Genomic DNA, 16,042 nt, shown 5'->3' with positions numbered 1-16,042 from the left:
AAGCCCATTGGAGATATGGAAGGATCCAGTCTATATTTAGAGGAGCCTAGTTTTAAGTTTTTTCTTATATTGAGTCAAAATTTGCCTTCTGTTAATTTTAGAGTGATGTCATCGATAACACTGGGGTGCCTTGCAACAGAGATCTAGATGCTATTCTCACACTGTTAACCCTGGTCAAATCATATGACCAGCCTGAGGCTCACTTTTACTACCTAAAGACTGGGACTGAAGTAGGAACTCTGGAATTGTGGCAAGGAGTATATTTAGTTTCAGCTCCCCCCCACAACCCCCAGTCTTCATTTATTAGAACAACATAACCATTTGCCTGAGTATCCCCCTTAGTGGATACATTCCATTCCTGCTTTCCACACTTCCTCCTAAGACTTGCTTTTTTTTTTTTTTTTTTAATTTTATTATGTTATGTTAGTCACCATACAATACATCATTAGTTTTTGATGTAGTGATCCACGATCCATTGTTTTCATATAACTCCCAGTGCTCCATGCAGTACGTGCCCTCCTTAATACCCATCACTGGGCTAATCAATCCCCCCTCCCCCCTCCCCTCTAAAACCCTGTTTGTTTCTCAGGTCCATAGTCTCTCATGGTTCATCTCTCCCTCCAATTCCACCCCCCATTTTTCCCTTCCTTCTCCTAATGTCCTCCATGTTATTCCTTATGTTCCACAAATAAGTGAAACCATATGATAATTGATTTTCTCTGTTTGACTTATTTCACTTAGCATAATCTCCTCCAGTCCCATCCATGTTGATGTAAAAGTTGGGTATTCATCTTTTCTGATGGCTGAGTAATATTCCATTGTATATATGGACCACATCTTCTGTATCCATTCATCTGTTGAAGGGCATCTCGGCTCTTTCCACAGTTTGGCTATTGCGGACATTGCTGCTATGAACATTGGGGTGCATACGGCCCTTCTTTTCACTACATCTGTGTCTTTGGGGTAAATACTCAGGAGTACAATTGCTGGGTCATAGGGTAGCTCTATTTTTAAATTTTTGAGGAACCTCCACACTGTTTTCCAAAGTGGCTGTACCAACTTGCATTCCCACCAACAGTGTAAGAGGGTTCCCCTTTCTCCACAACCTCTCCAACATTTGTTGTTTCTTTCCCTGTCCATTTTTGCCATTCTAACTGGTGTAAGGTGGTATCTCAGTGTGGTTTTGCTTTGGATTTCCCTGATGGCTAATGATGAACATTTTTTCATGTGTCTGTTAGCCATTTGTATGTCTTCTTCAGAGAAGTGTCTTTTTATCTCTTCTGCCCACTTTTTGACTTGATTATTTGTTTTTTGGGTGTTGAGTTTGAGAAGTTCTTTATAGATTTTGGATACCAGCCCTTTATCTGTAGTGTCATTTGCAGATATCTTCTCCCATTCTGTGGGTTGCCTCTTTGTTTTGTTGACTGTTTCCTTTGCTGTGCAGAAGCTTTTTATCTTGATGAAGTCCCAAAAGTTCATTTTTGCTTTTGTTTCACTAGCTTTTGGAGATGTATCTTGAAAGAAGTTGCTGTGGCCGATGTCAAAGAGGTTACTGCCTAAGACTTGCTTTTGAGACAACCTTCAGCATCATGATCTGGCTACGGTTTGCACATGTCCCTCTTACCAGAAGTGCCTGGGGTTCTCCAGATGTGACCTGACCAGGGCAACATGAGTGAAGTCATTCTTTCTCTTAATCTGCCCTATCTACTTCTGGAGGTTGTGTCCCATTTTTGTGCAACCACGTCATGCCCTCGACTCTCATTAAACTTGAGGTCAGCTAACACAGAGACACTTAAGCTCGCTCAAGGAGATAAGGAGGAGGGAGAGAGGCCAATAGGAATGTTTCCTTACTGCCTCTTTTTTTCTCCTCCATTCCAAGGCCCCCTTAGAAATTAGGTCTCTATCCACTAACTGTGTCAACAGCTGATTGGGTAATGATGCTGGGAATAGAATGGTCGGTCAAAGGTTCTATAGTTCCCGGAGAAGTGGCATCAGAACTCAGCCCCTGACTCCTCCACAAGCCATTCCTGTCTCAGTCTCGCCAGCTAATACAACCATAAATTAATGTGCGGTGGCTCCTTCACCTCTGGCTTCCTATCCCAGCAGGTCTGGGTCCTGTCTCCAATGAGGAAGATTTCATTTCCGGTATTAGAGAAAAGTGGTCACTCTGACCTACGATTCCCTCTCCAGGGAAAGCTTGGACCATGCCTGGCCTTTGATTTATGCATCTCCATTGCCTACAAATTTATTACCCAGCACTCTCGCCTTTGGTCCCTCACTCCCTCCTCCTCCTCTCTGGCCTTTAAGCACCCCCAACCCTTCTCTTCATGGCGTCACCTTCTGACTTCTCCTGTCTTTGTTGGCTAAATGCAAGCCAAGGTCTGAGGCAGTGTGTGCGCTGGAAAATGAACTGGGATAGTTAAGTGAACTGACACTGGTTTAGTGACTATTGTGTATAAACTTCTGTGCTCAATGTCTAGGGCAATCATTTCATTTCAGCCTTACAACAGCCCTACAAAATAAGCATCTCTAATCCCATTTTACAAATGGGCAAATAGACTTACAGAGAAGTGACTTCCGTGATGGGCTCTGAAGCCTGTGTCCTTTCTACTGCAGTATGCTACTTTGAATCTTGGCTAACATTTACTGAGAGTAAGCAAATTACTCAAGTTCTCTCTCCCCAAAACACTGCTATTACTTCCATTTTACTGATGCTGTAACTAAGAGCAGCATCGAAGAACTTGCTGATGATCCACATAGCTATTAAGTTACAGAGCTAGGATTTGAATCTGTGATTCTAGGGCCAGGTATTTCAATTCAGCTCTGTACAATCAGGAGCTCTGGTTCTTGCTCTGCCCTTGTTACTAACTTACGGTGTTCCCTTAGACTATTTTCTCACTCCAAACCTCAGGTTCCCCATCCACTCAAAAGGAGACTTGGTTCAGCTGAGTTCCAAGATTCTCCTTGAGGAAATGGCTGGGCCTTTGGAGATAAAGCATTTGGAAATCTTGAAGGAATTTCCCTTTCCCTCATTTTATATTCGTAGCTTGTTTTTGTGACTGTCTGCATCAGACAGTCACTCTCCATTGCCCCTAAAATATAATACTTCACCATGACTTTGAAGAGCCTTGATGGTCTGATATCTGCCAAACTGACTAGTCTCTCACCCATTCTTTGTGCTAACCATTTCAAAGAACTGGGTGTTCAGCTTTCTCTCATCTAACTTTAGATGGGCTCTTTCCTCTGCCTCCCCATCTACCTGAAAAACCTGTCTAGTCATTGAAGTCTTGGCGCAGATGTTACATCCCTTGGGAAGATTTCTGAGCCCCCCAAATTAATGATTAGGTGTCCACTTTGTATATTCTCAGAGCACACAGCATGTCTCCAACTCAGCACTCTGACCCCAAATTAGAGGTTGTTAGTATTTCTGTCTGTCTCCTGCCATTGACTTACAAAGATGCTCTAGGCTTACACCAGGACAAAAATAAGGCTGATGATGGGGGGTGGTAGTGTTGGTAGTGATACTTTCTAACCTGTATCAGGGACTTAAGATGTGCCAAACACGTTTCTAAGAGTTTTGCATGTATTAATTTAATGTAATCCTCACTATAACTATATGAGGTTGGTGAATGTTACTCCCTTTTTATAAATGAGGAAGCAGAAGGAGTACGTAGCTTTTTTAAAAACACAGAAAAAGCAGAACAGCACCCTTGAGTACAGTGATAGGAAACTTAACATCTGGATGTGTGCCCTACCTGGTTTCTTGCTGTCAGTCTTGCCCTTCCCCCCAATTTGATTCTCCTCAAGGTAGCCGGGAACATTTTTAAATAGTCCAGCTCTGAATCCGTTACTTTGCTGCTTGAAACCCTTTGATTACTCCCCTATTTACCCTCCAGACCACAATCATAGATAACATTTATTGAAGGCTTGTTACAGATTCATCAGTGCTGTTTTTGTTTTGTTTTTTAAACAAGACTTTGTGGTAGATACAGGTATTATTCCCATTTCATGGATAAGGAAACTGGATCACACCTGGTTAAATAACTCCCTCAATATCACAGAGCTGGTAAGTGGCTAAGCCAGGATTTGAACCTGCGCAGTCAGGCTCTAGAGCCTGGATGGTGTACCATTATTCTGTACAACCAACACCCCAGTTCCTAAGCTCCAATGGCCTGGCCCCTCCACTTCTCCAGTTTCCCACTGTGTCCCTACTTACACACGGTATTCCCGCCATAAATCCTCAGAACTTCTATGTAATCCCTTATCTTTATGCCTTTACCTCTGCTTCCTGTTATGCCTTTGTCTTCTTTAACCCCTACTCATTTTTGAGACTCAACACAAGGTGCCCTTCTACTAGGAAGCCTTCTTGGATATTCTCATTCCTACCTAGGCATCTTCCTCTACTTCCTTCCCCCTATCCCCCAGCCCATGCCTCCTCTTATCATTGCCCTTGCTACCTGTGTTGTAATTTTCCATCTGTCTGTCTTTCACACCAAAGAGGGAGCCCCACCATTAAATAAGTGCTCAGTAAATGAGCAGTCAATGACTTTATCTCCTGTAACTTCACAACAGCCCCCTTTTTCAAGTGAAGAAACGGGTTTAGAGATGTTAAGTGAATTTCCCAAGGACACAGAGCTATTAAGGAACAGAGCAAGGGTTCAAACCAGGAGGCGAAAGAAATGAACTCCTGAAGCTCCTCGTTGAGAGGTGCCTGCCAGTGGGGAGAGAGGACTGTGGGCAGAGTGGCAACCTGAGTGTGATTATGAAGCTATGAATTCTTGGCACCTCAGGAAATATTCCACCCAAGTGGTGAACTATACAAAGAGGACTTTTTGAAAGGTACCTCATAAATCGTGCCCACAAAACATACACACAGAAGCCCAGCCCCTTTCCAGCCGCCATGCAGGTGCCTAACACAGTCTCCCATTTGTGGGGTCTGTTGTCGTAAAACACCCTCCCTCCTGGGGTCTCAGAGGGGCATGGAGAGGACAGCAGGAGAGAGCTGCTCATTTAGCCCTTGGGTATTTTGAAGATGCTGGAATGCAGAGAAAGTTGGATTCCACATGGTGACGGGCACCTTGACGGTGATGCTAATGTACGGTGTGACCCAGGAAAAGGATATCCCTTTCCCTCTCTGAGCCTCAGTTTTCACATCTTTAATAAGAGTAGGTCAGACTAGGTCAGTGGGTCCCAGTTGGGGCGATGCCGCCCCGCCCCGCAAGAAGACAATTCCCAATGTCTGGAGACAATTTCATTGCTATGACTGGGGCAAAGGAGTGCTATTGGTATTTAATAGGCAGAGGCCCAGGGATGCTGCTAAACTTCCTACAAGACAGCCCCCACAACAGAGAACAGAGAATGTCCTTAGTGCCATCATCGAGAAACCCAAGGGTCTCAGAGATCTTGCTAGCTTTAATTTTCTATGCAGCCATCAGAGTTCCTCAGGGATCCTCTCTCTGTTACTGGTTCAAGGGCTCTAGATAAGTTACTAATGATGATCACCACAGGACAGGCTGATTCTTGCTTAGACTAGTATTCAGTTTGGGCTTGATCCCAAGACACCATCATAACAATTCTTTATAATCATAGGTATCATTTATTGGGAGCTTATTCTGCACCAGGCTTTGGGCATTTCTCATGGTAGATCTTACCACCACTCATGATGCTAAGACCATCATCACTATTTTAAAGATGAGAAAAATGAGATACAGAGAAATCTGATTTGGGGACTTAGATATTAAGGCTTTGATGAAAGATTTCCAAATTTCCTGACTCTGAGAAAAGAAAAAATATGAGAGAACTAGAGAAACACAAAAGCAGAAGTTAGAGAGGGACTTTGTGGGTATTCAGGCCTAGATCCAAATGCCCAGCCCCAATGGTCAACTTGATGTTTGACCTTGGTCACGCAATGTCATTTCTCTGAGCTGTGGGCTCCACATCCATTTGGTGTGAGTGGAAAGAACAATATGTTCAGGGCTGTTGTGAAGATTACATAAAATCTTAAAATGTAGGTAAAGCATTTACTCTGCGTCTAGTGTGGCAGGTGTCAGTAAATTTTAGTTGTGATTGCTGTTGCTGTGTATCATTAGTATAATAATTTCTTCTTGGTCAGAGTCCCAAGGCTGGTGACCTTATAATTCCTGGGACTCTCATATCTTAGAAATGAAAATTCTGAATCAAAGGTTATATGTTGCTTTCAGTTTTTACACATTGCACAATTGAAGAGGACAAATTTGGAGGTGATTTTTGAGTGTTTGAAATACCACACTCGGGCCAGGAATGGATAGGAGAGTGTTGGGACAGGAAGTCCTCATTTCTCTGTTGACCTTTATTCACCACTCAAAGTCTTAAACCTTGATCTCGGCTTCCTTCTTCATCACTGTCTCGTCCTCTCTTTCAGGAAGGCCCACCTGATCCTGCGGCGACTAGAGAGGGTGAGCAGCCACTGCTCCAGCCTCCTGCGAAGCGCTTACATCCAGAGCCGCGTGGACACCGTGCCCTACCTTTTCTGCCGCAGCGAGGAGGTCCGGCCTGCGGGTATGGTGTGGTACAGCATCCTCAAGGACACCAAAATCACATGCGAGGAGAAGATGGTGTCCATGGCCCGAAACACGTATGGGGAGTCCAAGGGCCGGTGAGGGAGGGTGCTGCCCTCCGTGAGCACAGAGACTCTCCATGGGAGGGGGAACAGTACTCTCGTGGATCCTGGGGCCTGGGGGGGGCTGGGGGACAGCTGAGGATGGGCCTGGCAGATGAGGCTTGCCAGCAAGGCCAAAGCAAACTCTTTCTCTTGTGGATAGCCGACGAGAACTTTGTAACCACTGGAATTATCCGTTTTTCTCTATCTTTTATTTTTTCTAAGATCTTATTTGACTCTATCCAAGTCTCTCCTTTTTAAACTTTTTCTTATGGATAGCGGTCAGTCCCGAGGCGAGCTTTCAGGTGGAGACCAAGCGGCCTTTGCTCTTCTTCCTTCCTCCTGCCACACTCAGCTTCCTTCCTGCAACGGACGCTGGAGGAGACCTCTGGAGAGACAATCTGACCTCTTCAGCATCAGGAAGGAGGCCCCGAGGATTGGTGCAGTGAGGAAGCTTGGGTCTTGACGACTTTTTTTTTTTTTTTTCCAGACGTTATTGAGTTTGCAGGACCCCTGCCTCTTCCTGCTACCTGTGGGTCTGCCCAGAGTCCCTGCAGGACTTTCCATGCATTAAAAGTTCTTATTGTCTCTCTTTCTGCTTGGGGAGTGTTTCTTGCCACTGGGGGGCCTCTGTTTATTCACTCAACAGGTATTTATTGATTACCTACTATATGCTAGGCACTGGACGTGCAACTAAAGAGTGAGAGGCTCCTTGCTCTCACGGAGCTTCCAGTCCAATGGAAATTGTAGAGAAGGAGTTCAGTGCCTTCAGGCTGTAGCAGGGGAAGAATGGAGGTTATTTAGACTCATTGTTGGGCCATGAGACAAACGCTGAATTGGTTCCTAAAAAAGGGGTGTCTGAAGCCCAAAGGATGGGGAGGGATAAACCAGACAGAGTGCGGAAGGATGAGATGGGTCACCATGAGCAAAAGTCCAGAAATAAGAGAAAACAGAACACATTCAAGGGCTGAAAACTCTTTTTTTTAAGATTTTATTTATTTATGTATTTATATATTTTAGCGAATGGAGAGAGTGTGTGAGCAGGGGGAGTGGCAGAGGGAGAGGGAGTGTCAAGCAGACTCCGCATTGAGCATGGAGCCCGACGTGGGTCTTGATCTAGGAACCCTGAGATCATGACTGATTGAAAATCAAGAGTCTGATGCTTAACAGATTGAGCCACCCAAGCATCCCATGGGCTGAAAGCACTTTCCTTTTTTTGTTTTCTTTTTTCTTTTTAAGATTTATTTATTTACTCTAAAGAGAAAGCATGCATGAGCCAGGGGAGAAGCGAAGGAAGAGAGAGAATCCTCAAGCAGACTACACGCTGAGTGCAGAGCCTGACCCTGGCTCGATCCCAAGACCCTGAGATCATGACCTGAGCCGAAATCATGAGTCGGCCACCCAACCAACTCAACCACCTAGGCGCCCCTGAAAGCACTTTCAGTGACGATAGAGACCCAAGTAGCTGGAAGGAAGAAAGCTGGAGCTAGCTGGGGTGTTGGAAGTTTGGGACAGAAAGTTTGATAGTATTTGAAGTAACTGAGAGCCACCACAGAATGTTAACAGAGTGAAATGCCAAGCTTGCTGTTTAAGAAAAATTGTTTTGGCCACAGGGGTAGAAGTGGGGCTGGAGAAGGCCCCAAAAAGGGTTACTGTTGTTATTTTCCAGGCAAGAAGCGATGGCAGCTTGGATCTTGAGGTCATGGAGAGACATTCCGCCACTGGAGTCTTCTTTTAAAGGCGAATGAACTGCTTCCAATGTGTTACCTGGGAGGGTAATGATTACAAAGAGGCATTATAGATTGTTTACATTCTGGTAATAACTCCCAGGAGCTAGCTTGGTTGAGGAAGTAAGGATGTAGGTCAGGTATTCCATAATGCAAGGATGACACCTGTTAGAAGAGAGTTGGGCACTATGGGAATTCAGAGAGAGGGAGACAAACTGAATACCAGTAAAGCATAAGCAGTTAAAAATATGCCTACTTCTCAGTTTTGATGAGTGCCTCTGAAGTCAACAGTCCCTTTCCTGAAAATCTACATGCTGAGTCCCCCTCAACCACCACCACCTCCACCCCCCGACTCTACTACACACGGAGAAACAAAGCCCAGGGACACTCTTCCAGACAACTCAGGTGCCTAGAGATCTGCTCAACTTCCAGCAATCTAAACTCAAAGATACTCTTTCAAGAAGTTTTATTATAATTGGATTTACATTTCTGTAAGTATGTAGGTGGAGTTTAGATGAATAAATTTCTCCTATAGTGTTGCTGAGTCTTCTACTCCTAGGCATAATATAGTCAGAGAGGAACAAATTTCTTGAAAAGAAAGAAAAGTAATAGTTTTTTCATTGAACACTTGCCTATCTTTGTTAGTTGCCTGTCTTAGTTTCGGTATAATAGAATACTGGTGTAAACAATACAGATTTGTTTCTCATAGTTCTGGCACTGGGAAGTCCCAAGATCAGGGTGCCGACAGATTGAGTGTCTGGTGAGAACCTCCTGGTTCATAAACAGCTGTCTTCTTGCTGTGTCTTCACATGGTAGAAGGGAGGAGGGAGCGCTCTGGGGTCTCTCCAATAAAGACACTAATCCCGTTCAAGAGGCTCCCCCCTCATGACCTAATCACCTCCCAGAGGCACCACCTCCTAATACCATCACACTAGGGATTAGGTTTCAACATAGGAATTTTAGGGGGACACCAGTATTCAGTATATATCATTGCCACATGTCAAGCCCTGTTCTAAATTCCTCTCCTGTATACCCTTTCCTGAACCCTAGGTCCCTGGCCTTCGCTGAGTCACCCCATTGTTGTAGCTTTCCATTGTCTTGACCCATCCTGAGGAAAAAATTAGCTCAACAGTTGCAGAAAATTAAACTCCCCAGTGTGCTGGGGCTGTGGTCTGAGCCTGATTAAGTTGACTCTGTCTCTGTCGCCATTCACCAGCTATTACCTTGGGTAAGTAACCTGCCATCAGAATCTTGGTTTTCTCATCAACAAAATGGGATTAGTAATAGTCCCACGTTGTGGGGTTATTATGAGGCTTGAACAAGATAAGAACTATAATGTGTTCAGCACAATGTACAGTAGGGTCTTTTTTTTCTTTTATTAGATAATATGCATAATGCTTTGAATCTTGGAGAGATGACAGGGAAGTTTTGTCTGCGAGAGACCTAGAGAATTCTGATTAAGAGAAGGAATTAATGATTAGCAGTCCTATGCGGTATGTGAACTGTAAATAGTATCAAAAGTTTAACTCAGGGAGAAGCGGCTGTGATGGCAGAACTTAATGCAATGCAAGAGCCCGAGGAGAGGTGTGTGGCTTTCTCTGAGGCTCTCATAGACAGCTGTGGCCTTGGATAGCTGCTCAGTTGGCCAAAGTTGGCTGGCACCTGAGAATATATGCCATCAGCCTGTCCCCAACTCACTCAGCTGCTCATGCCCTCTCTGGTTTTGACCCCTTTTCCTGGCACTGTGGAGCGTTGTTGTTCGTCCCAGCCACTGTTAAGTCTCTCCAGAGTGGGATTCCAGAAGCTCGGAGAGACAGAAGCTCGTGTTTGTGCCCTGCCACGGCAGGGAAGTTGGTCAGACCAATATTTGTTAAGATGTTTCATGGGAAAAAGAAACAGGAAAATTCTTGAAGTACAGATGAGGCTGCTGGGTTGAGCGCCCTGGCCTCCCCGTGGCTGGATTGATCCACATGCCGCCATGGAAAATGCCCAGGGAGCTCCCGCCCCACTCTGCTGACAAAGATGGGACGTTTTGTATGGTCTCCACCACTGAAGAAAGGTGTGTGTTAGAGGTGCCCAGGAAATCACCCCTGCATGACTTTCTCCTCCTGTATGGTTGAGGAGGTACTTCTCCAGGCAGCCTCCATGATAAAGAGGGGTCTGCATAGACAAATGCTGACAACTACAATTTAGGGAGTCCTCATCACATCAGTGACTACACACTGATCTCATGTAACCATGTGCAAAAGAGCCATGTGCTAGTATTGCCATTTTCCCGTTAAAGAAAGTGAGGTTTAAACCAGTTGAATAACCTCCAAATCCTATAGTTAGTGATGATACTGAGATACTGACATCCAAACTTGGACAGATGAAGTAATTCAAACCAGTGATAACTGTGCTTCCTGGGAACAAATAGATACAGTGCCCTTCTTCTCCACCCCAAGTCGAAAGCTACATCCTTCTACCTTCCAGCCAAAACCTGAGGACTGATTTCCAGATTTGGAGTGCTGACATGAACAGGACCTGGAGCCTGCCTTTAAGAAACTCTTGGAACGTAGCTAATTTAATATGATAAAATCAGACACTTTAGAGTCAAGCCAATCTGGGTTTAAGTATTGGCTGTACAGTTTACAGCGAGGAGGGGTTGGACATTGAGAGAAATTTCTAAGGCAAACTCAGCAGGTCTTGCTGATTAAGAGGCTCAAGTTAGCTGACATTACCTTAACCTCTCTAAGCCCCACTTTCTTTATCTATAAAGGGGACAAATACATTGTGTGGAAGGACTGTTGGAAAGATTATATTAGCTAATGTATATAAAGCCATTAGGTGCTTGAAAACAAAAGCTCTCAATAAATAGTTACTATAACAGCTTATTTACACAAGAAAGGATAGACCCGATTAACTCTGCCATTGAAAGACAGCCATCAGGAAAGCCTTCACAGTCAAGGATGTGTAAGAAACAGCAATCTATGAAAGAGTGCACCATATGTGAGAGATGGTGAGCAACTGCTGTGGAATGAAAGATGGAGGGTGTTTGGAGAGGTTGGCAGAGCAGAATATATTGGCCATTGGAAGGCATTGGATTGAAAGCAGGGTGTGACATAGGCAGATATGCATTTTGAAAAGACCCCTCTGGCTGCATGAATAGGAAAGTAGAGAGAAGGGAAAGAGCCAGTAGCACAGAGACTAGGTAGGGTAGGGTACAGTAGGATAGGATGGGATGGGATGGGATGGGATGGGATGGGATGGGATAGGAAAATAGATAAATGTTTAGGAGGAAGATGGGAACCCCTGCGTTAGGGTCATTGCAATAGTAAGGCTGGATCTGAGTGATATTAAGGAGCTTGACTCAGTAGAACTTGCTAACTAAGAGGCCTGGGGACTTAGGTCTTCCCTTTCCCCTCTGGTGTCTGAGTGTTAGAATGGGCAGAACATGGGACATGTAGTGGTGATAAATCCACTTGGGCTTAATGGACAGTACATGGGTGAGTAATAATTTGTATTATGCAGATGTGGTTATCAGAATATAAGAATGCCAAGAATATCATTTAGCTTTATGTGGAAATCATGCATGGACCTATGTGTAACTACATGAATGTGGTATGACATCCAAATGCAAGTATATGAACCATACTGAGGGGCTGTATAAAGCCAGTGTAGACTTTTGTGGAAAAGAATGTAGATTTAAGAGTGCTGGATCCTTTCTCCTCATCCTCTTCTCCCTGCCCCTCCTCATCCTCTTCTTCTTCCTCCTCCTTTTTCTCACTTCTAGTCTTGCCTCTATGGTAGAGTGGCTGTGTGGCCTTCAGCAAACTATTCACCCTCCGTGGGCCTTGGGTTCTCCATATGCCCCCACCACACAGAGGAAGATGTGTCATGGACCTGAGGGATTATATTAGATGATAACTTAGGTACGATAACATTTTTCACTTCTCTCTCCCTTTTATCTTCACTACCTTCCATTGAAGTTGACAGTGAGAGAATTAATGGCTCCATCTGGCCAATCTAGAGAAGGGTAAGGTCCCAGCAAGTCTGGGGCAGAGTCTGGATCCCCAGCCAACTCCACTGGCCTAAAGACAACTCACATCCCTCTTGTGATCATACAAGACACTCGTTGGTATGAGTCCAACAGCCTTGGACAAGTGACAACTTCTGTGTGCCTTGGTGTTCTCCTCTGCCAATTAGGGGAAATAATAGCAGCCCTCATAAGATTTTAGTGAGGGTGGGTCAACATATGTCAGATACTTAGAATAGTACCTGGTGTGTAACAAGTACTATAGAAGTGTTAGTTATTATTGTCATTCTTGTACTCAACAACCTACTTTACAGCCACACTGAAAAAATCTCAAACAATGTCCTCTCACACCTTCCCTCTCAGCCTTTGCATATGCTGTTCTCTCTGTGGAGAATGCCCTTCCAGCCTACGCAGATCCAGCGAAAATGTCTTTCACTGCCTCCCTAAGACCTCTTGCCTCTCCCAGAAGGAGTTGGTAACTCTTACCTCTGGGGTCTTACAGTGAGGACTTCCCCGCCTCCGTTCCAGCATTTTCCTCTCTCAGTGTCATTGTCCCCCATAGGACAATGAGCAACACAAGGGCATGGTCTGGGTAGGATTCTCTTTGTACCCTGGAGTCTTGCACTGGACATAGCTCATGGCTAGCATCCCATAAAATTGAGCTTGATGCCTAGAATGAGGGGACCCTGAGGGAGGATCCCAGGAAGCATATCCCCTGAGAGCAGTGACCTTCCGATTTGCCATCACTGCAGCATATGAGGGCCTGCAGAGAAGGCTGCAGCCAAACAGAACCCATGGGCTTTGTATGGGGGTGTGCTTTTTAATTGGCCTCTGCCCATAAAACTGCCAGACCCTGAAAGGCACTCCCTGTCTGTCTGCCTTTGGCAACTTCGCTGCATGTGTTTGTACACGCTATAGCTGAAGTCAAGCTGCTGTTTTCCTGTTTTATAGGAGTTGGCAGCAGGGGAGTACGAGGGGCCACAGGTGTGCTCTGCTGGACAAGTGTGTGTGGGGTGGAGGGGGGAGAGAGAGAGAGAGAGAAAGAAGAAAAGGAAGGGAAAGAAAGAGACAAAGAAGGAAAAGAAGGGGGGGCCGCCTAGGTGGCTCAGTTGGTTGGGCGACTGCTTTCAGCTCAGGTCATGATCCCAGGGTCCTGGGATCGAGCCCCGCATCAGGCTCCCTGCTCGACAGGGGGCCTGTTTCTCCCTCTCCCATTGCTTGTGCTCTCCTGCTCTTTGTCTGCCAAATAAATTAAATAAATAAATAAATAAATAAAATCTTAAAAAAAAAAGAGAGAGAGAAGAAGGAAGGGAGGAAGGAAGGAAGGAGGGAAGGCAGGAAGGCGGGAAGGGAGGGAGGGTGGGAGGAAGGGAGGAAGGAAGGAAGGAAGGAATGAAGGAAGGAAGGAAGGAAAGAAAAGATAAAGAGGCAAGGGAGGAGGTTGTCAGTTCAGGTAGCAGTGAATGCCCCATGGGAGATTCTGCACCCAGCTCTGACACTAAAATGCTGTGGGACCTTGGGCCAGTCTCTCCTCAGTCTTACCCTCAGGGTCTTTTCATGAACAGATTGGTGGGACTGGGACTTCTCTGAAAAATCCTTCTGTTCTAATATTCTAGGATTCTCAAGTCCTCAAGGCCCACAATTGGAAATGGAGGGAATAAACATTCCTTCATATTTGTAGAAGATGCTGATGTTTACCAAGCACATTCCCAGAGGAGAAGTGTTACTTATTTCAGGAAAGTTGCTCTGACCGTATACCCCAAATTCAGGATAGGTCCTCCTCCATTTGGTTCTTACCATACCCATACATCTGTGATGCTTCTACCTAACCCTTTGAGTTCTAATTATCCCTTTAAGTTTCTGTTTTCCCTTAAGATGTCACCTCCTCGGTAGGGCCATGTTTTATGTCCTGTGCCCAGGTCAGGTTGAAGCAGATGTTAGGTGCTCAGGAAATGTGTGCCGATTTGAGTCTTCTAGGACAGGGTTCATGAAGCCTGTCCTATGCAGGCTTTGTACTTTGGAGAGAGGAAACTGAGGCTGGACTTGTGTTCACACAGGGTCTCCCCACCAGAGCAAGTCTTTGGGCATCTCTCTTCTGACCCCGAGAGAAATCCCCTTTAGGCTCTGCCAAGAGGTCCACTCATGGGGTGGCTGTGTTGCCCTGGAGGACCAAGGAGACCGTCTGGGAAGGAACTGGTGAAGTCTGTTCAAATGTGAGGCCTCCGCATTCTCCCCTTGGTCAGAGAGGCTGGTCTCGTGGAGATTCAGATTAGAATGACCAATTACAGTAACAGCAAGAGAAATAATTACCATTTGATGGGCGTTTTCCACAGCCAGGGTCTGCGCCAAGCATGTTAGTTGTAGTATCTCATTTAGGTGTCACTCATGTCCCGTAACCCATCTGTTGGCATCCCCATTTTACAGAACAAGTCCTGAGGCACAGGGAGGGTAGGTGATGTGCCTAGAGTGATACTGTCAGTAAGGAGCTGGGATGGAGTTCTCATTTAAGATGTGGTGACTCTGCAGCTCTGTTCTCAGAACCACTCCAGAGCATTTCTAAAATTCTCCCATTTCAGAAATGAGAAGACTGAGGGCCAGGAAGGAAAAAGTACTTGTCCAAGGTCATGCAGCTGGCAAAACCAAGAGTGGAATATTCCTTGATTTTTATCTCTAGTGCTTTCCTGACCCCTGGGTAACCCCAGGCCCATCCTCTTTCCTGACGTCTGTGCAGGTTGGGAGGGGCAGGGAAGAAAGCCTTAACCTCTGCTCAAGAAGAAAGGCCAGTGCCAAGTGTGGCCAGCCTTCCCAGGAGGTTTTGTAGTACAAATACCAGCCTGGTTGCAGTTCACTAGGTTTTATGGTCAGGGATGACGTCGATTCTTCACTCACTTGTAAGCTATTCTACTCCACAGTCCATGATCGGCCTTCCCCAGAGCAGAGGGAGAGGCATGTGTTTAGAGGGGCTGTCTGTAGCGATCAGCAAGGCTGGCCTTGCTCTATCAGAAAGTAAAAGCATGACTGATTGGCTGTATGGCTTTGGGCTAATTTCTTCCCCTCTTTGGATCTTGGTCTCCCATGCAATGTAATTTGGAGCATTGGACTGAAACATCCAAATGCCTGGGAGCTTGGGGGAAATACAGATTGCTGGCCCCACTCACTGAGTCTCCAGTTGAGTAAGTCATGGGAGACACCTGAGAATCTATATTTTTGCAAGTTTCCTAGGGTGACTCTGATGTTTTCCTTGTTTAAGAACCATAGATCAGGATGATTTTCAAGAACCTTTGCAACCAAAGAAGAGAGTTTGTGAGATTATATGGAGAATACACTGAAGCTCAATCTCACCTTCGGATTTGTCATAGGAAACGTGCAGCTGAAGGAATGGGCTCCTTTGTTGGGGTTCAAGAAAACAGAGTGGAAACAAGAGATTTCCCGGAGAGGCCAGTTTTGTCTCCCTATTTTAAAACGGGCTTTTTTTTTGTATGTGAGGTGGTGAACTTTCCATCACTAGAGAGGTACAAATTGACAGTCAACCAAGTTGAGGTTCAGGTCCCTGTGTCAAGGAACAAAATAACTACAGAAAGAACTGTTAAAGGATAGAGTAATTCTGAGGAATGAATATTGGCCTCCAGAGTCAGACAAACTTGGATTTAAATTCGAGCTTCC

The 16,042-nt window shown here is 45.3% G+C and overlaps 1 protein-coding gene across 6 annotated transcripts in view; it reads left to right on the top strand.

Annotated features, from left to right (window-relative positions):
* Window positions 1-7,593, top strand: part of ASTN2 (astrotactin 2) — an 877,839-nt gene extending 870,246 nt beyond the window's left edge. For all 6 annotated transcript variants that reach the window (XM_032419129.1, XM_032419128.1, XM_032419127.1 and 3 more), the window contains one exon: window positions 6,401-7,593. In XM_032419129.1, coding sequence (XP_032275020.1) covers window positions 6,401-6,638 — 238 coding nt within the window. In that variant the 3' untranslated portion in view covers window positions 6,639-7,593. The remainder of the gene's footprint in view (window positions 1-6,400) is intronic.
* Window positions 7,594-16,042: the final 8,449 nt, after the last annotated feature.

The sequence above is a fragment of the Phoca vitulina genome, unplaced genomic scaffold, assembly GCF_004348235.1.
Source record: "Phoca vitulina isolate PV1807 unplaced genomic scaffold, GSC_HSeal_1.0 scaffold21, whole genome shotgun sequence".
In the NCBI taxonomy this organism is placed as follows: Eukaryota; Metazoa; Chordata; class Mammalia; order Carnivora; family Phocidae; genus Phoca; species Phoca vitulina.
The sequence above is the reverse complement of the archived record's forward strand: the minus strand, read 5'-3'. Positions and strand labels throughout refer to the sequence as shown.